Raw genomic sequence first — 14,414 nt, forward strand, 5'->3', positions numbered from 1 at the left:
GAATTTCTACTTGATTTTTACGGATGAGGAAACTTGGCCTCTGAAAGGTGAGGTGATGTGGCCCCTTTTTCACACAGCTCCTGACTGACAGGGCCAAGATGATGCCCAGCTCACGTTGTCCCTGAGGACTCTCCTCCCAGACCTTCAGGAGGTCACCGCAGGTGAATGCTGACCTGCTCAGCCTGTTTTTTCTCACTGGTCGTGTTTCTGAAGTTGGTGAGGGCTAAAGTGTTGAGGTGGAAGACAGAGGATAAGTAAAATAAACTCTGCTCTGCAATCTGTGTGTCCTCCACACTTCTGTCTAAGCTGAAAGCCCCAGGGGATTGGGCAAGTCAGAGCTGAGCAGGCGAGCGCGAGACCCCCGCTCCATCCTTGCCGACAGCGTCCTGCCTGACTCTCACACGTGGTGCTTTACGGCGCACTTTGTCTACAGCAGCTTTCAAAGGCTGCTTTTTTCGCAAGTCCGGCTCCTCAGCTAGGATCAGTGAGAAGACTTCCTCTGAGTCTTCAGTCTGCCTTGTGACTTAAGGTCATTTTTTTTTAAGGACTAGGGTCAGGCTTGCTGGGACTTTCTGAGAAATTAGTTATGATGGTGATCATGACCACTCACATTATCCTGGGAGGACACAAAGGCACCCCCTCATGGGGTTTGGGTTCTCCCGAGGCTGAAGTCTTGCTTGTGTAGAGCGTCATGGGTACATATTTTTCAGGTACCTGGCACGTTCCCCTATTAAAGTCTTGACATTTGACTTTCATTGTTCCATGAAGAAGATGCTTTCTTACAAAACACACATCCTGCCCCCAACCCTGCCAGACTATCTAGGATTATTCCTGCCCTGTTGCATATGTGGGGAAAAAAAAAAAAAAAAAAAAAAAACCTCCTGGTCTCTTGCTCCCCTGCCAGTCTGCTAAAGGCAGTAAAAAGATTCCTGATACAGTGCTTTAACCTTCCATTCTCGTCCTTGAAGCTGAGTTAAGATGAGGCTATAAAATTTCTGTAGCAGAGAAAAAGGGAGAAAGAAAAAAATGATAACAGTAGAACCAGATGGTTGCCAGATTCAGTGTGAGATTCAGAAGGTGCGTGAGAGAGTTCCCGGAAGGCCAGTGCCCCGCCCCGCGCCCAGGACAGAAGTAAGAGTCTGATGCGCCTGCAGCTCTTTTGGGAGGCACTTCCTTCTTCTTTCTTCCATGAGCTGAGTTTTCTCCGGAGTTTTGTCCTTGGCTATGCTTTTCAAGCTGTTCTCTCTCCAGCACAATTGTATACACTCCTATGGCTTCTGAACTTCAAGAAGTTGGGGGAAGAAATCTAAATGGTTAGCAAGAGGGGATTATTGGAAGTAGCCTAATTGTTTAGCAGTAAAAATAATAATAATAATAATTTGAACAATTGTGCTTGATTACAAAATAATATGTGCAGTCTGTATAAAATACTATGTGAAGCGTGTGCAAAAAAGTCTAAGTCCAAACCAAAAACATCCACTTTTGACCAGTTTGCTGTGTAGTGCCTAGCAAGAAGAATGAGGAGAATTGATTAAAAATTATTGAGAGTAGAAAAGATAAAATACTAAAGCTGTGAAAAATGTCATAGTAATATATTTATTATTTATTTTTTCTTATATAAATATCTTATAACAAAAGGAATTGATACTCACTGTAAAAAATAAAAAAACCAAGAAATATATACAAGTGAAATATAAAGAATGAGTACAGTCCTGCCCACCTAGAGACCATCTCGGTAAACGCGTTGCTGCCAGGGCCTCTCCTTTACACACCTGTTCTACAGCATTCATTTATTAAACAGACCCTGCTGTGTAACAGACTCTGCTTTCATAGGCACTTCGGATACAAGTTGCGGGGGGAGGCTTGCTCCAGTGGAGCTTATGTTTTAATCAGGAGAGGCATATGCGAATGTGAGGTAATTTCAGAACATGTTAAGTGTAGTGGAGAAAATGAAACAGGACAGAGGACCGGATAGTAAGTGCAGGGGACAGTGACATTAACTAGGATAGTTAGAAGAAAACCTCAAAGTAGGTGTTTGAGCAAAGATGTGAATGATGAGGAAGACCGGGGCAGTGAGATTCTGAAAGAACTTCCAGTCGGATAGAAAGGCGAGGACCACAGCCCTGAGGCAGGAATGAGCTTCTCTGAGGACCTGGGAAGATGCCCGTGGGTGCAGTGTGGAGAGGCGGAGGGAGGCTGGGGTGAGATCAGGTTGGAGGGGCTGGATGTGATAGGGCCTATGTTGGGCCAAATGAAGATTTGTTTCTTTTTACTCAGAGTACAGTGGGTAGCCAATGAGTGAATTAAATAGAGGAACAGGAGGATCTTATAGCCAGAAAGATTGCACTGGTAGGTGTGTGAAGAATGGATTGGAGAAGCAAGAGTGGAAATGGAGGGGTCATTCAGGAGGCTGCTGTGATTGGCCCCGTGGAACCCAGAGGCAGCTCAGACCAGGTGGGAGGAGTGGAGGAGGAGAGAGGGTGTATTTGCGCTGGATTGGGGTGGGAACGTGACCTGCTAAATGATCCGCAAAGAAGGCGAGAGAAAGGGGCGTCAAGGGGACTTCACGCCTTGCACTCAGAAACTGGATGGCCCATTGGTGTCATTTACAAAAATGAAGTCATCACTCGGTGCTGTTTTCTAACCTGCTGAAATTTGGCCTTTACTAGTGCAAACTGAGCAGGAATCACAAACTTGAAATTAATTTAAGATAAGCAGAAAAGAAATCTGAAAAATAGGTATACGTACCGAAGGACCCATAAACAGTTACAAAACCACCGATGGTACTCCAGAATTACAATATGCAAAAGGAGTGATTGGAAACATTCGTGTTTTTTTTTTTTAACTTCAATTTTTTAACCAAATAACCTAGAGCCTTACCACATCTATGTCTCCTTACCTTATCCTCGTCATTTCTGGGCACATATGTGTGGCTTCTTGCTGGACATTAGATATGAATGTCAATTGGCCCCTCAGATTAAAAGTATTGCCTTCTTTCACCTAAAATTTCTGTCCTCTTCTGGGACCTCTATCTATGGTAACGTCATCATGGTATTTAAAGTCACTAAACTAGGACCTTTCAACCATATCCTCTTGTCCATCATAGCCAGTTGATACCAGGTCTTACTGTTGGTGACAGAGATTCAATTGTGATGAGTGTACGTATAAAGGGAAGTCATTTGGTTAAACATGACCGAACCACTGAAGAGTCTGGCCGTGCCGATACCTGGAGCCAGAGTCAGATGCTTCTCATCTCTCTTCCGCATCCTCTCTGAGAAGCTTCCTCTGGTCAGTCAGGGATGGGGCCCAGCCGCTCTCAGGTTTCACCACCAAGTCCAGTGTGTTAAATCCTTGGCAGGAGCTCTGATCGGCCCAGGAGCTGTGATTGGCAGCCCCCGCTTGAACTGCAGGGATTAGGAAAGGGGAGATCATCTCTCCAAAAAAGGGAAAGAATGTTCTTGGAATGGAAAAGAGTGCTAGGTAGACAATATTTTATAATAGTTACTCACCAGCAGCAGCGTCCAGATGGCTTTTTTGGGGAGGTTAATAGCTGTTAAGAGGCTACACCTATTTTTCAGTAGAATGATATAACTCACATTTGTACAGCGTGCATTATTTTGTTTGAAACTGATAGCTACCCTTCGAGGTAGAGATTATTATTTCTCTTTCATTGATGAGAAAACTGAGACTCAGAGACATTTAGTGATTCGCCCAAAGTCACACAGCAGTGTGTGACAGAACTCGGATCTGAACTGGGTCCCTCTGAAATGGTCCCATCCTACGGGCTCTCTTCTTTTTGCCTACATTGTTGTCAGTGGACACTGAGTCCTCAGAGCTGCTCTGGGCAATGACAGAAAGCCTTGTTCTTGGAAACCAGGTGCTATTTGGTGCACAGTAATGAACCTATAATAGCTATTGATTATCTTAAGTTTCCAGGGAAATCACAGAGGATGGAAGCCCCCATTCCCTTACTTAGCTAACCACGTGTTCTGATGGGTTTTCTGAACACGCTGAACTTGCTGCACCATCAGCCCTCCCTTTGGTTTCCCCCTTGTCCTCACCAGGGCAGACAGCATACAAGTCATTATTTTTTGTTATAGGTTGATAATCTATGGACAAGAATAAAAGAAACATTGTGTTACAGGATTACTGTAGAAAATTCTTGTAACAGGATCGACAGTGTCCTGTTGCTATGGGATGCCTGCCGGAGCCCGCCTTTCCCTGGGAGGGCGATGGGGAGAGGAACGGTACAGAGTGCAAGCTCTGCCATCAGACAGACCAGGGACCACGCCTCCTGGCCGAGCCACACAGCTCTGTGTCCTTAGCAGCACCTAACTTCTCTGAGCTATTTCCTCCCTCTGCGTATGGCTAATGATGGCACCTGTTTTGTAGGATAATCTATGTATAAGGCTTAATGCTCAATAAGTGGCAGCTACTATATAAATAAATAGTGATAGATTTATTTAACCATGACTAGTAGTAGCAGTTACAGAAAGTGAGTCAGAGGTATAGAATTTGCAAGTATATTGGGCAAGCCAGCGGGTTTAGTCCCCAGTCAGCACTCATTTCAAAAAACATGGGACCCTCAACATCCCACGGTTGATTTCTTTCTTTCAGTGGCTGACAAAAATTCATGCTTCATGGAACTTATATTTCACTTGGGAGAGACAGACAAGAAACAAAATAAAATGTCCTATATCTGATGGTGATAAATTAAGTAGGGAAGGACAGTGGGGAGAACTGGGGAGCAGGTTGTGATTTAGGATAAGGATTTCAGGGACAGCCTCAGGGAGAAAGATGAAGTCCCGGCATTGCCATAGTCACGTGACCTTAAAACCTTACCACCGTGTAGCCAAAAATATTTCCAAGCCTCAGCCACGGGCTCAGGCAGATGTCCGTACAATGTCAATGCAGAAGGCGTTTGGGCAGACCCTTAACATTCATCCTGACCACATGTGGTTTGTATTTTTCATCTGCCGTCCTCCTTTTCCACTGATTTGCTGGCCTCTCTTCTAGTTCTGTCACCTGAACCTCCGTATTTGTATAGATTTTTCTTTCTGCTGACATGTCGCAAGGAAGAGACTGGCCCTGTGACCTGGGTTGGAAACAGTGCTGCAGGTGCTCCTTCCTCCAGTAACAGGCGTCTCTTCCTGAATTAGGGTCGATCGGCGGCCTCTTCTTCGCAGTCGGCATCGCCCAGTATGCCCTGCTGGGGTACTTCATTCGCTCCTGGAGGACCCTGGCCGTTCTGGTTAACCTGCAAGGAACAGTGGTCTTTCTCCTTTCTTTGTAAGTAGTTCTTCCTCTTCGAGTTTTGATTTAATAAAACAGAAGGAACGTCTTAAGAGGATGTGGGTCAATGAGTGGCGTTATTCCCTTTCAGGAGTTTGCCTGAACTGACTTTGGTGAAGAACTAAATTCCGCAAGCGCTCCAATGCTTGGCAGCTCCTGGGAGGAGAGATGCTTAATTAATTCAGAATGCAGGTATCCCTTGTTTAAAGTGACCTCTCGGTAGACTGCATTTTCACCTTCACATTGCTGATGGAGGGTACCGATTTCTTTTTTAACCTAATGCCTGGCTTAAGGATCTTCAGGCTGGATCACGTCACGTGCTAGGGGTGCGACCGAGCTGTGATATCGCAGAGCAATCTGTGCATATTGAATATGTAGGGGCACCCGTTCATCCCCCAGGTGAGTATCATCTCAGGGCCTCTACTTGTGGATGTAGAAGGCTTCTCAGATATGGGAGAAATCCTTGGAGTGCACAGACTCAAAGTGATGATTCCCTGAGTCAGGGCAGGGTTTACAGACAACTGATCCAGAGTGTCCCACCACGGTGAGCCATCAACTCAGGCCTGTTTCCCCAAAGGTTTTAATGTGCTTATGAAAGATTTTCTCCCCTCAGGTATCAGACCTCTGATTTTAATCATTAAAATCTTTGGGACAAATAAAAATGTGGGCCACTGGTAGCAGCTTTCTTCTGTTCCATGAAGTGAGGGTTACATGGAATAGAATTTGCATTCAGATTTGATTTAGTCATTCTTTATGCAGGTTCTACTAATTGAGATTTGATGGGGATCAAACTGAAGTGTATTTTCATTTTCTCTTTGAAAGTAAGAGCATTATTAAGGACAAACATGAATTTAGTAGAAATAGTTAACCTACATTTAAAAAGGCAAAATTTATGAAATGCATTTAGTTATGTGAATTAGGGTGACGTAGTTTTATTAGAAAGGCAAGCTAACCACTTCTTACTAGCTTGTGTATTGTAAATTTGGAGAATAAATGGGTGCCTAGGATAGATCCCTTGAATTAACAAGCATTTATGTAAATAATCAGTAGATAAATGAGTTTTCTTTTAAAATATTTAATAAATCACATACTTCTCAATCCAGCCTGCTCTCATCTCTCCTTCAGTAGCACAGCGACTACACTGGATGATCCAAGCCATTCTGCTTTTCTTTTTCGGAATGTGTGGTCTGAGCTTCTTACTGCTTAGTGCTCAGTGGGGACAGTGACTCTCTGGGAAATTAGTTCAGGTCATGAAAAAGAGGAAACAGAGAAAAGAACACATGAAATTGAAATGTGTTTATTCCATTAGGCCTAGAAAGTAAGGCTTGCTGTAGTCAGCCTCCAGTTTGTCTTCGATTTTCTCCCATCCCGTGTCCCATGCGCTGTTCCAGGCACATTAAGCTGCTCGTTGTTCCAGTCTGTGCCTTAGGCATGTCTGCTTCCGTGCCTGCTACTCAGTGCCATTGCTGATTCCTTCAACACCCTCATCCCCATCCCTCTTATCTGTTAGTTAATGGCTTTCCCGCTTAGCTCAAATGCCACTGCCTCCAAGCTTTTCCTGGTCACACCTCAGTCGTTCGCTTTCTTTTCTGAATACTGCAGCACGCACATCATTTGTACCCCTTGAGTGGCCTCTTATTTCTGCCTCACACAGGAGCTTGTCCTCTTTATAAAGCAGGAGCTCTCTGACAGCCCGGGCTCTTTGCTCAGGAGCATTCCCTCAGCACCAAAGCCGTGGGCCTGCCACGCAGTAGATGCTTCATGTCCATCAGACAGAGGGGGGCACAGAACCCTTTGGAATTAGCCTTCATTGGCCATCAGCAACATTAAGAAAGAGTCACGTTATTTTAGAGTCATACCTGGTTGGTTTGTTTTACTGGAAACATTATTGGTTAACTTAAAAATTCTCCATTTTTGTAATACTTGAATCTGGATAGTTTTATTTTAAAAATTAGTGCCCCCTTAATTAAAGCTTTTCCACCTTTAGAACAATTCACAAAAAAAAAAAAAAAAAAAGAAAGGAAGGAAGAAAAGAAAAGAAATTTACAGGACATTTTTGAACAGAGGCCTCATTGTTAAATTTACGCTGTCTCTTCTAAAAGTGACCAGCATATTGTGTAGAGGGTGGCTGTTCAAAGGCCTGCTTTTTCTTCTAAAAACCTATCTTACTGTTTTGTGTGCTTCACCAGATGTGTTAGAACTCATATTCCCCAATCTGTCCATTAACAGCTAGGTGAGGCTTTGTTATTGAGACGCTTACTGGCTTCTCAAAATGCGGAGAAATACCAGGTCCTAAGTTTATATAATCCAGATAAACCCTTTCTCAAGTAGAAATGGTTTTATTAACTCAGAGTCAAATTTCCAAAGCCTGAATATCTCTCGAATACCATCTTTAAAAATGATTTATAAGGGGGAGGAATATAGCTCAGTGGTAGAGCACGTGCTTAGCATGCACGAGGTCATGGGTTCAATCCCCAGTACCTCCATTAAGAAATGAAGAAAGAAGTAAGCAAACCTAATTATCTCCCCCAAAAACAAACCAAAAGAAGTGCAAAAAAAAAAAAAAAGATTTATGAAGTTTTAAAAGTAATTTTTATTGCTTATAAAGAATTCTGAAAACACAGAGAAATTTAAGAGGAAGGAGGAAAAGGAATTAAATTACCCAGAGATTAAAAATGACGGCTAACATTTTGGTTGTTTCTTTGTTGGTCCTTTTTCACTCCCCTTAGTCCTCCTCGGTTTTAAGTTTTGCTATCATAGACTTTCTCATTATTTCACATTTTCTTTCTAATGTTTCACTTATTTTTCTATCTTTCTAGTATTTCACTTATTTTTCCATCCCAATATACTCTCTGTACTCACCCCACAAGTTGTCTTTTATATTTTTATTTGTGCTTAGACTTGCTCAGGTAGTTTTGCATAGCAACTCATGCGTGGCCCTGGGGATGGGGCCAGTTAATGCTGTGATGGTCAGCAGACTGAACTTCCAGCAAGACAGTCTTTTCCTTGATTATTTACTTGTGTTTCAGTAACAGTAATCAGCTGGCAATGAGGAAGTAAATAAGGAATTTTTCAGGATGTCATAGAGGGCTTTGTCCCTGCTTTTGTTGACAGCCAAACGTTGTGTATGAATAAATCTCTTCCCATTAGCAAAACTCCCGGTAAAACGCCTGCCTTTTTGTTTCTGTGGTCTTTCCTCTTAGCATCTGTTACATTGCTGGAACAAAATAAAAGAGCTCAATAAATATGGTTATGGACGGACTGGCTGTCCATGAAGTTCCAAATTCCATGATGTCTGTTGCCAATTCACCATCCTTACTGAAAGGCATGGAGAAATCTAAAACACATTTTAGGCAAATAATACCAAATTCGATCAGCAGGTACTTGATGTTGTGTTTTGTAAACAAGGCTTCCGAGTTCCTGCCACTCACTTGGTTTTTGAGAAGTCCTCTAAAAGTGTATGCAGAACTGTGAAGAGGAGAAAAGATACTTCATATCTAAATTTTGACACTGTAAAAAGGTGTCAGTTGGAATAGAAATGTTTAATACTTTGTAGTAATAGTAGAAAATAACTGCGGTGCCATAACTGGAAGTTAACCAGAAAATAACTTTTATTCTTTAAGGTCCTGGGGGATCAGGGAACAGCCCCAGGACATATTAGTGAGTGCGTCAGCTGACTGGAGTATTTTGAAGTCTTAAAGCTCAAAAGTTGCCAAGATTTGATAAACCCTGTTTCATTTTTATGTGAAGTCTTAACATAATCTCTACCTTCTTAATAACATACCACTATGTTAAAAACACTTGGAAATTTTTTTTTCTGGTGGATGATAGAGATTTTTATCTCCTTTGTGAGACTTTTTCAGAACTTAAAAAACCTACTCTCTGGTACAGTATTACTGTGACAACACGTGACTATGATTTAGAGCCGTATCCCTGACACGTGCCTTATGAAGAATTTGTATTGTTTGGTATTACAGACTTAACCTGCCATTCATATATTAAAATTTACTGAAGTAAACACATACTGTTTACTTTTTTACTGGGATTTGGAAGCGTGTTCTTGGTTCCCATTCATAAAGGAGGTGACCATTTAATGTTGGCAGCTGTCAAAAGTAGCCCTCTCTCTCCTACACGTGTCACTGGGAGAGTCAAGCTTTAAACCTAACATGGAATCCAGTCGTGGTGAGGGTGACGCAGGAAAGACGGATGTGGGCCATGAGGAGGGCCGTGTCCCAGGCTTCGGTTGAGCCCCTGGGACGTGCCCCGCCAAGTGTGGGTCCTTGGCTTCGTGCAGGAAAGAATTCAAGAGCAAGCCACAGTTGAGTAAAGGCAGATTTATTTAGAGAGATGCATCAAAAGGCAAGAGAAAGGCCACGAGGTGTGGGGGTTGGGTGCTCAGATTAGAGTAAAAGTAGGTACACACTCCATAGGCAGAGTGTGGGCCATCTCCAGAGAGGGGGGGGGGTGGCCGTGAGGGGCAGTGTTGCCAGTTTTTATGGGCTCAGTGGCTTCATAGGCTAATAAGTGGAAGTACCAGTCTAACTACCCAGGAAGGGATTCCCAGGAAGTTGGCCATTTCCTACTTTTTGACCTTTGTGGCTACTAGCCTTGGACTGTCATGGTGCCTGTGGGCATGTCATTCACCATGTTAATATATTACAATGGGTATATATAATGAAGCTCAAGGTCTGCTAGAAGTCAAATCTCCCACCGTCTTGGGCCTCAAGGCCTGCTGGGGGTTGACTCCTCAGCCATCCGGGTGTTCGTTGTTGTGCGGTTCCTTGAATGGCTGTGCCCTGCCCCCTTCCTGTCTCAAGGGGACCACGTTCTTCGTGGGTGGTTGGTCTCCATCCGATGCCCGTGGACCTATACGAATATACAGCCTTTAATGACGTCTCTTTCAGATTCATTCCTGAATCACCTCGTTGGTTATACTCCCAGGGTCGACTGCGTGAGGCCGAAGCAGCTCTGTACCTCATTGCCAAGAGGAACCGCCAGCTCAAGTGCACCTTCTCACTAACGCATCCGGCCAACAGGAGCTGCAGGGAGACCGGAAGTTTCCTGGACCTGTTCCGTTACCGGGTCCTCCTGGGGCACACTCTGACCCTGATGTTCATCTGGTAATTCTGTCTAAGGGCTGTTCTGTGGAGCTGCAATTCGGAGTTGCTATAGGTCTACTGATAATCTGTTTATTCTTCAGGGTCACAGAAGATTTCACTCTTTTGTTCAGTGTGAAGTTGTTTTCACAGCAACAAGCCCCTCCCCCACTCCATCCCTTCAGCGTTGTGCTCACCTCTTGCTTTCAAGCATCCTGCCTTTCAAGGAGGAAATGATGGTGCCTGATAGCAGGTTTACTGAATGTGAATAAGTAGATACCAGAAATACATCTTTGCTTATTAGATATTTAGTATCATTTTTAAACCCCGCCCCGCCCCCCCAGAAAAGGAAAGCAAGCATGCACACCAGAGGCAGAAGGGTTTCTAAGGAGGATTTTGAAAGCCTCGCCCCTTGGTTTTGGCAGCAGTTAGACAGCATGTTCTGATTGCAGTGGCCTGTGCTGCATTTTGTGCGGCATCCCAGCCACCCGCCCACTCACTCACTCAGGTGGGCTGAACGTCATCCCTCATACAAGTGCGACCCTGGGAGGGTGACCGGCCAGACTCAAAGCCGTGTGTGCGCATCAGTGAATGAACAGATTAGCACTCTCTGAACCTGATTTTCTAGTTTGGCTCATTCTGACCTCAAAATGCTCTCAGTGTTAATGTAAATTGCACTGAATGGTTCAAGATGGTTCCGTTTGAGGAATAAAATTGTGGAAAGGGGAGAAATGGAAGGGCAATACTTAAACTATGTGGAGCACACATGTGTTTTAATATTATTCGTTCTGCCAAAGTGCCATGAGCATAATTAGGTCCAGGCTTGGACATGAACATCATATTTACTGGCTTAAAGGACTGCTGTGCTCTGGTTTGCAAGGATTTGCCAAGAAGGCTGCATGGAAACCTACATTTTCACGTGGGGATAAAGGAGAGTCATTTCATATGAAAGTGATCATATAAATAAAGCAAAAATGAAGAGTAGATTGAGAATAAAAAAGGCGCAAAGATAGCTTTCTGTATCACGATTCTTTCCCTACCCTGCTAAACCCTGGCTACCACCTGTATGGTTAGGGGCCAGGTCACGCCAGCTGCTGGCTTCCCTACCGAGCCAGCACAGTGCTGGAGATTCACAAATGCATAGAAGTGTTGAATGAAGGACACAGGCTTGGAAGCATGGAAGTTCAGAGAGCCTTTAAAAGCCCAACCTGACAACACAGCGTAGGACCTGCTAATCGAAGGTTCTACCAATTGTAAAGTAAAAACTTACAAAGTATGTTCTGGTACTTAAGGCTCCATAAAACTTCATTTGTGTGTTTTGTAGACAGTCAGTCAAACCCTCTGCCTTGGAGGAAGCATCTACTTCTTAGGTATTATTCACTTTTTGTTTTTAAGGTTTTTTTGTTTTTTGTTTTTTCCAGAAATGTTAACTTTTAGATTCTGACCTTCAGGGGATAAAGAACAGACAAACAAACAAACCAGACTTAGAGCCAGGGAGAATGTTCCTTTTTATTTCATGTCTTACACACAGCCAACGGAGCTCTTCTCAAATAAACTTCTTCCCCCTGGGCTCATAATGTTCAAACAGATGATAACAGAGACGATGTCATTCCACATACTGCCGTTCTCTTTGAAGAAGCCATAAAATTCTAAAATCCTTTCTGTGGATCTGTCATTGAAGAAAGCCTTAACTGGGGACGAAAATTATACCTCTGTGTTTAACATCTGTTCCTTTGGTTATTTCCCACAGTAGTGCCTTCTTAAATAGTTCTTTGATGCCCTAAATATACTGTTAAATATTATGCAAGCATTTTAAATTTTGTTTGGGGCCCATAAAGAGGATTGGAATGATTTTAATAGCTGTAATTATTCATCCCAACGACCAGCTCTACCATCAAGGAACCTTGCGAGCAAAGTCCTCACCTTGGGACCAGAGTCCTCCTTGCCCGTGTGCTCCCCTACCACTCTCCCTCTCCACCAGCTGGTAACTGAATTCCTCAAGTGTCTTGAACTGGCTTTGTTCATTTGTGCCCCACTTGCCACCGTCACAACCTGGTTTAACTATGCATGTGTGTTTCCATGGCTGGAATTACTTCCCTGGGATTTCTATTTTAGATGCAGTGTAGATACGCACTAACACAGACAACACGTTAGCAATAGTGTCATATAAGAGGAGGGTCTCTACTGCAGATGGAAAGGATTTTTTAAAATATTTTACAAAAGAATTTTAATTTGTTTAGCCTGCTGCTCACAGGCAAAGTGCTAGGGGACAGAGAACACAGACAAACTCAGTGTCACCTTGCATCCTTAACCGTGATGTCCCTGCGACGACTCTGCTCATCTTCCTTAGGATGTGAGTGACAGCTCTGCCCAGGAAGAAGTAATGGGAAGTAGCTGCTGCCCTGGCTCCTTTGCCAGAGGGAGATGAATCACTAAGCAATTCAGCTCCAGGGGGCCCTCTTCCCTCCCCATCGCTCTCCTTGGTTCCTGTGGCCCATTCTTAATAGCCCAGGGCACTTGGCCCACTTCGCTGCTTTGGCAGAGATGGAAACAAAGCTTTCCCTTTCCTGTTGGTCGCTTCAGAGTCACAGCTCATTGGACTTTTTCTAAGGACAAGGGAAGCAAATGGGAATTTCCCAGAAAATAACACTTGTCAAAATGCGTTGTAAAAACTGATGAACTTCCAAAGCCCATGTGTTTTACCGTTTGTATAGAAATTCATGGTTTGCAAAATATATTCGTCTACTAGCAAAGCCTAGTGTCGGTGTATTTTCGTTTATTCTAGCCTAGTTTATTTTATTTTTAATTATGCAGTTTCCTAGACACAGAAGTTCCTATCACAGTAGTTCCTCCCTTATCTGTGGTTTTGCTTTCTGTGATTTCAGTCACCCGAGGTCAACTGCAGTCCAACACTATTCAATAGAAAATTCCAGAAGGAAAAAACTCCTAAGTTTTAAATTGTGTGCCACTCTGAGTAGCATGATGAAATCTCACACCTCCACACCCCGTCCCACCCGGGACGTGAACCATCCCCTCGTCCAGCATATCCTGCCTGTCAGTCACTTAGTTGCTGTCTCTCTTACCAGGTTGGCTATCCCCATATCACAGTACTTGTATCCAAGTCACTCTTATTTTACTTACTAATGGCCCCAAAGCAGAAGAGTAGTGATGCTGGCAATTCGGATGTTCTTTTACTGTGCGTAATTTATAAGTTAAACTTAATCACAGGTGTATGTCTAGAAAAAAAATACATATAGGATTCGGTAGTATCCATGGTTGCAGGCATCCACTGGGGGAGTTGGAACGTATCCCCTGTGGCTAAGTGGGGACCACTATATTCCCCTCACTCTAGACGAAGTTCCTATTCCAGTCTGGGGCTTCAGGATGGCCCTCTGTCCAGCTTAGCTCCTGGGCTCCTAAGTTCCTGTGGGACGTAGGCTCTGTACCCAGCACAGTGCCTCCCACCCAGGAGGCATTCCCTCAGTGTTTCAGCAGTGGTGTGCAAAACAGATGAATAGCTTTGCTCCTCCCAGAGGATCCTGCCTCTGTCCTGGCCCTCGTCTTCTCTTTCCTGTTATGGGTGTCTGTAGCATGTGCACCTGCTGAATGCCGGGAGGGGATGAGAACCTGGTCAGCGGTTGGAGTCCCGGTCACTCTGGCTGACAGGCAACCCCCTGATGACCCAGGCACTTACCAGCATGCGTGCTCAGTGCCATCCTCTGTTGGCTTTCTCCACGGGAGTGCTTTTCTCAAGTCATTTCGATAATATCATAACAGTTGCCTTAGGCAAATGTTTTATAAATTGTTGAATTAAATAAAATAAGAGTAGAATCATTGTCCTCTATTAAATGCAGAATTGCCTGATGAAAGCACAATGTCTCCTCTGTCAGAAGCTGACCACTCATTTGCTTTATTATAGAGCATTCGGACGGAGCTCAAATCACTTTCAAGGCCTCTTTATTTTTTATTTTGTCCTAGTATAGAAATTATATTAGGATAGAAAGGTCAGTGGGAGAGTCAAACTTA

General features: G+C 43.8%; 1 protein-coding gene across 4 annotated transcripts in view; it reads left to right on the forward strand.

Moving 5' to 3' along the window:
* SLC22A15 (solute carrier family 22 member 15) overlaps positions 1–14,414 on the forward strand; it is a 76,320-nt gene that overhangs the window by 35,323 nt on the left and 26,583 nt on the right. For all 4 annotated transcript variants that reach the window (XM_031457884.2, XM_064488872.1, XM_031457885.2 and 1 more), the window contains exons 5-6: positions 5,160–5,289; positions 10,197–10,412. In XM_031457884.2, the coding sequence (XP_031313744.1) occupies positions 5,160–5,289; positions 10,197–10,412 (346 nt within the window). The remainder of the gene's footprint in view (positions 1–5,159; positions 5,290–10,196; positions 10,413–14,414) is intronic.

Source organism: Camelus dromedarius, chromosome 9, assembly GCF_036321535.1.
Source record: "Camelus dromedarius isolate mCamDro1 chromosome 9, mCamDro1.pat, whole genome shotgun sequence".
Taxonomy (NCBI): Eukaryota; Metazoa; Chordata; class Mammalia; order Artiodactyla; family Camelidae; genus Camelus; species Camelus dromedarius.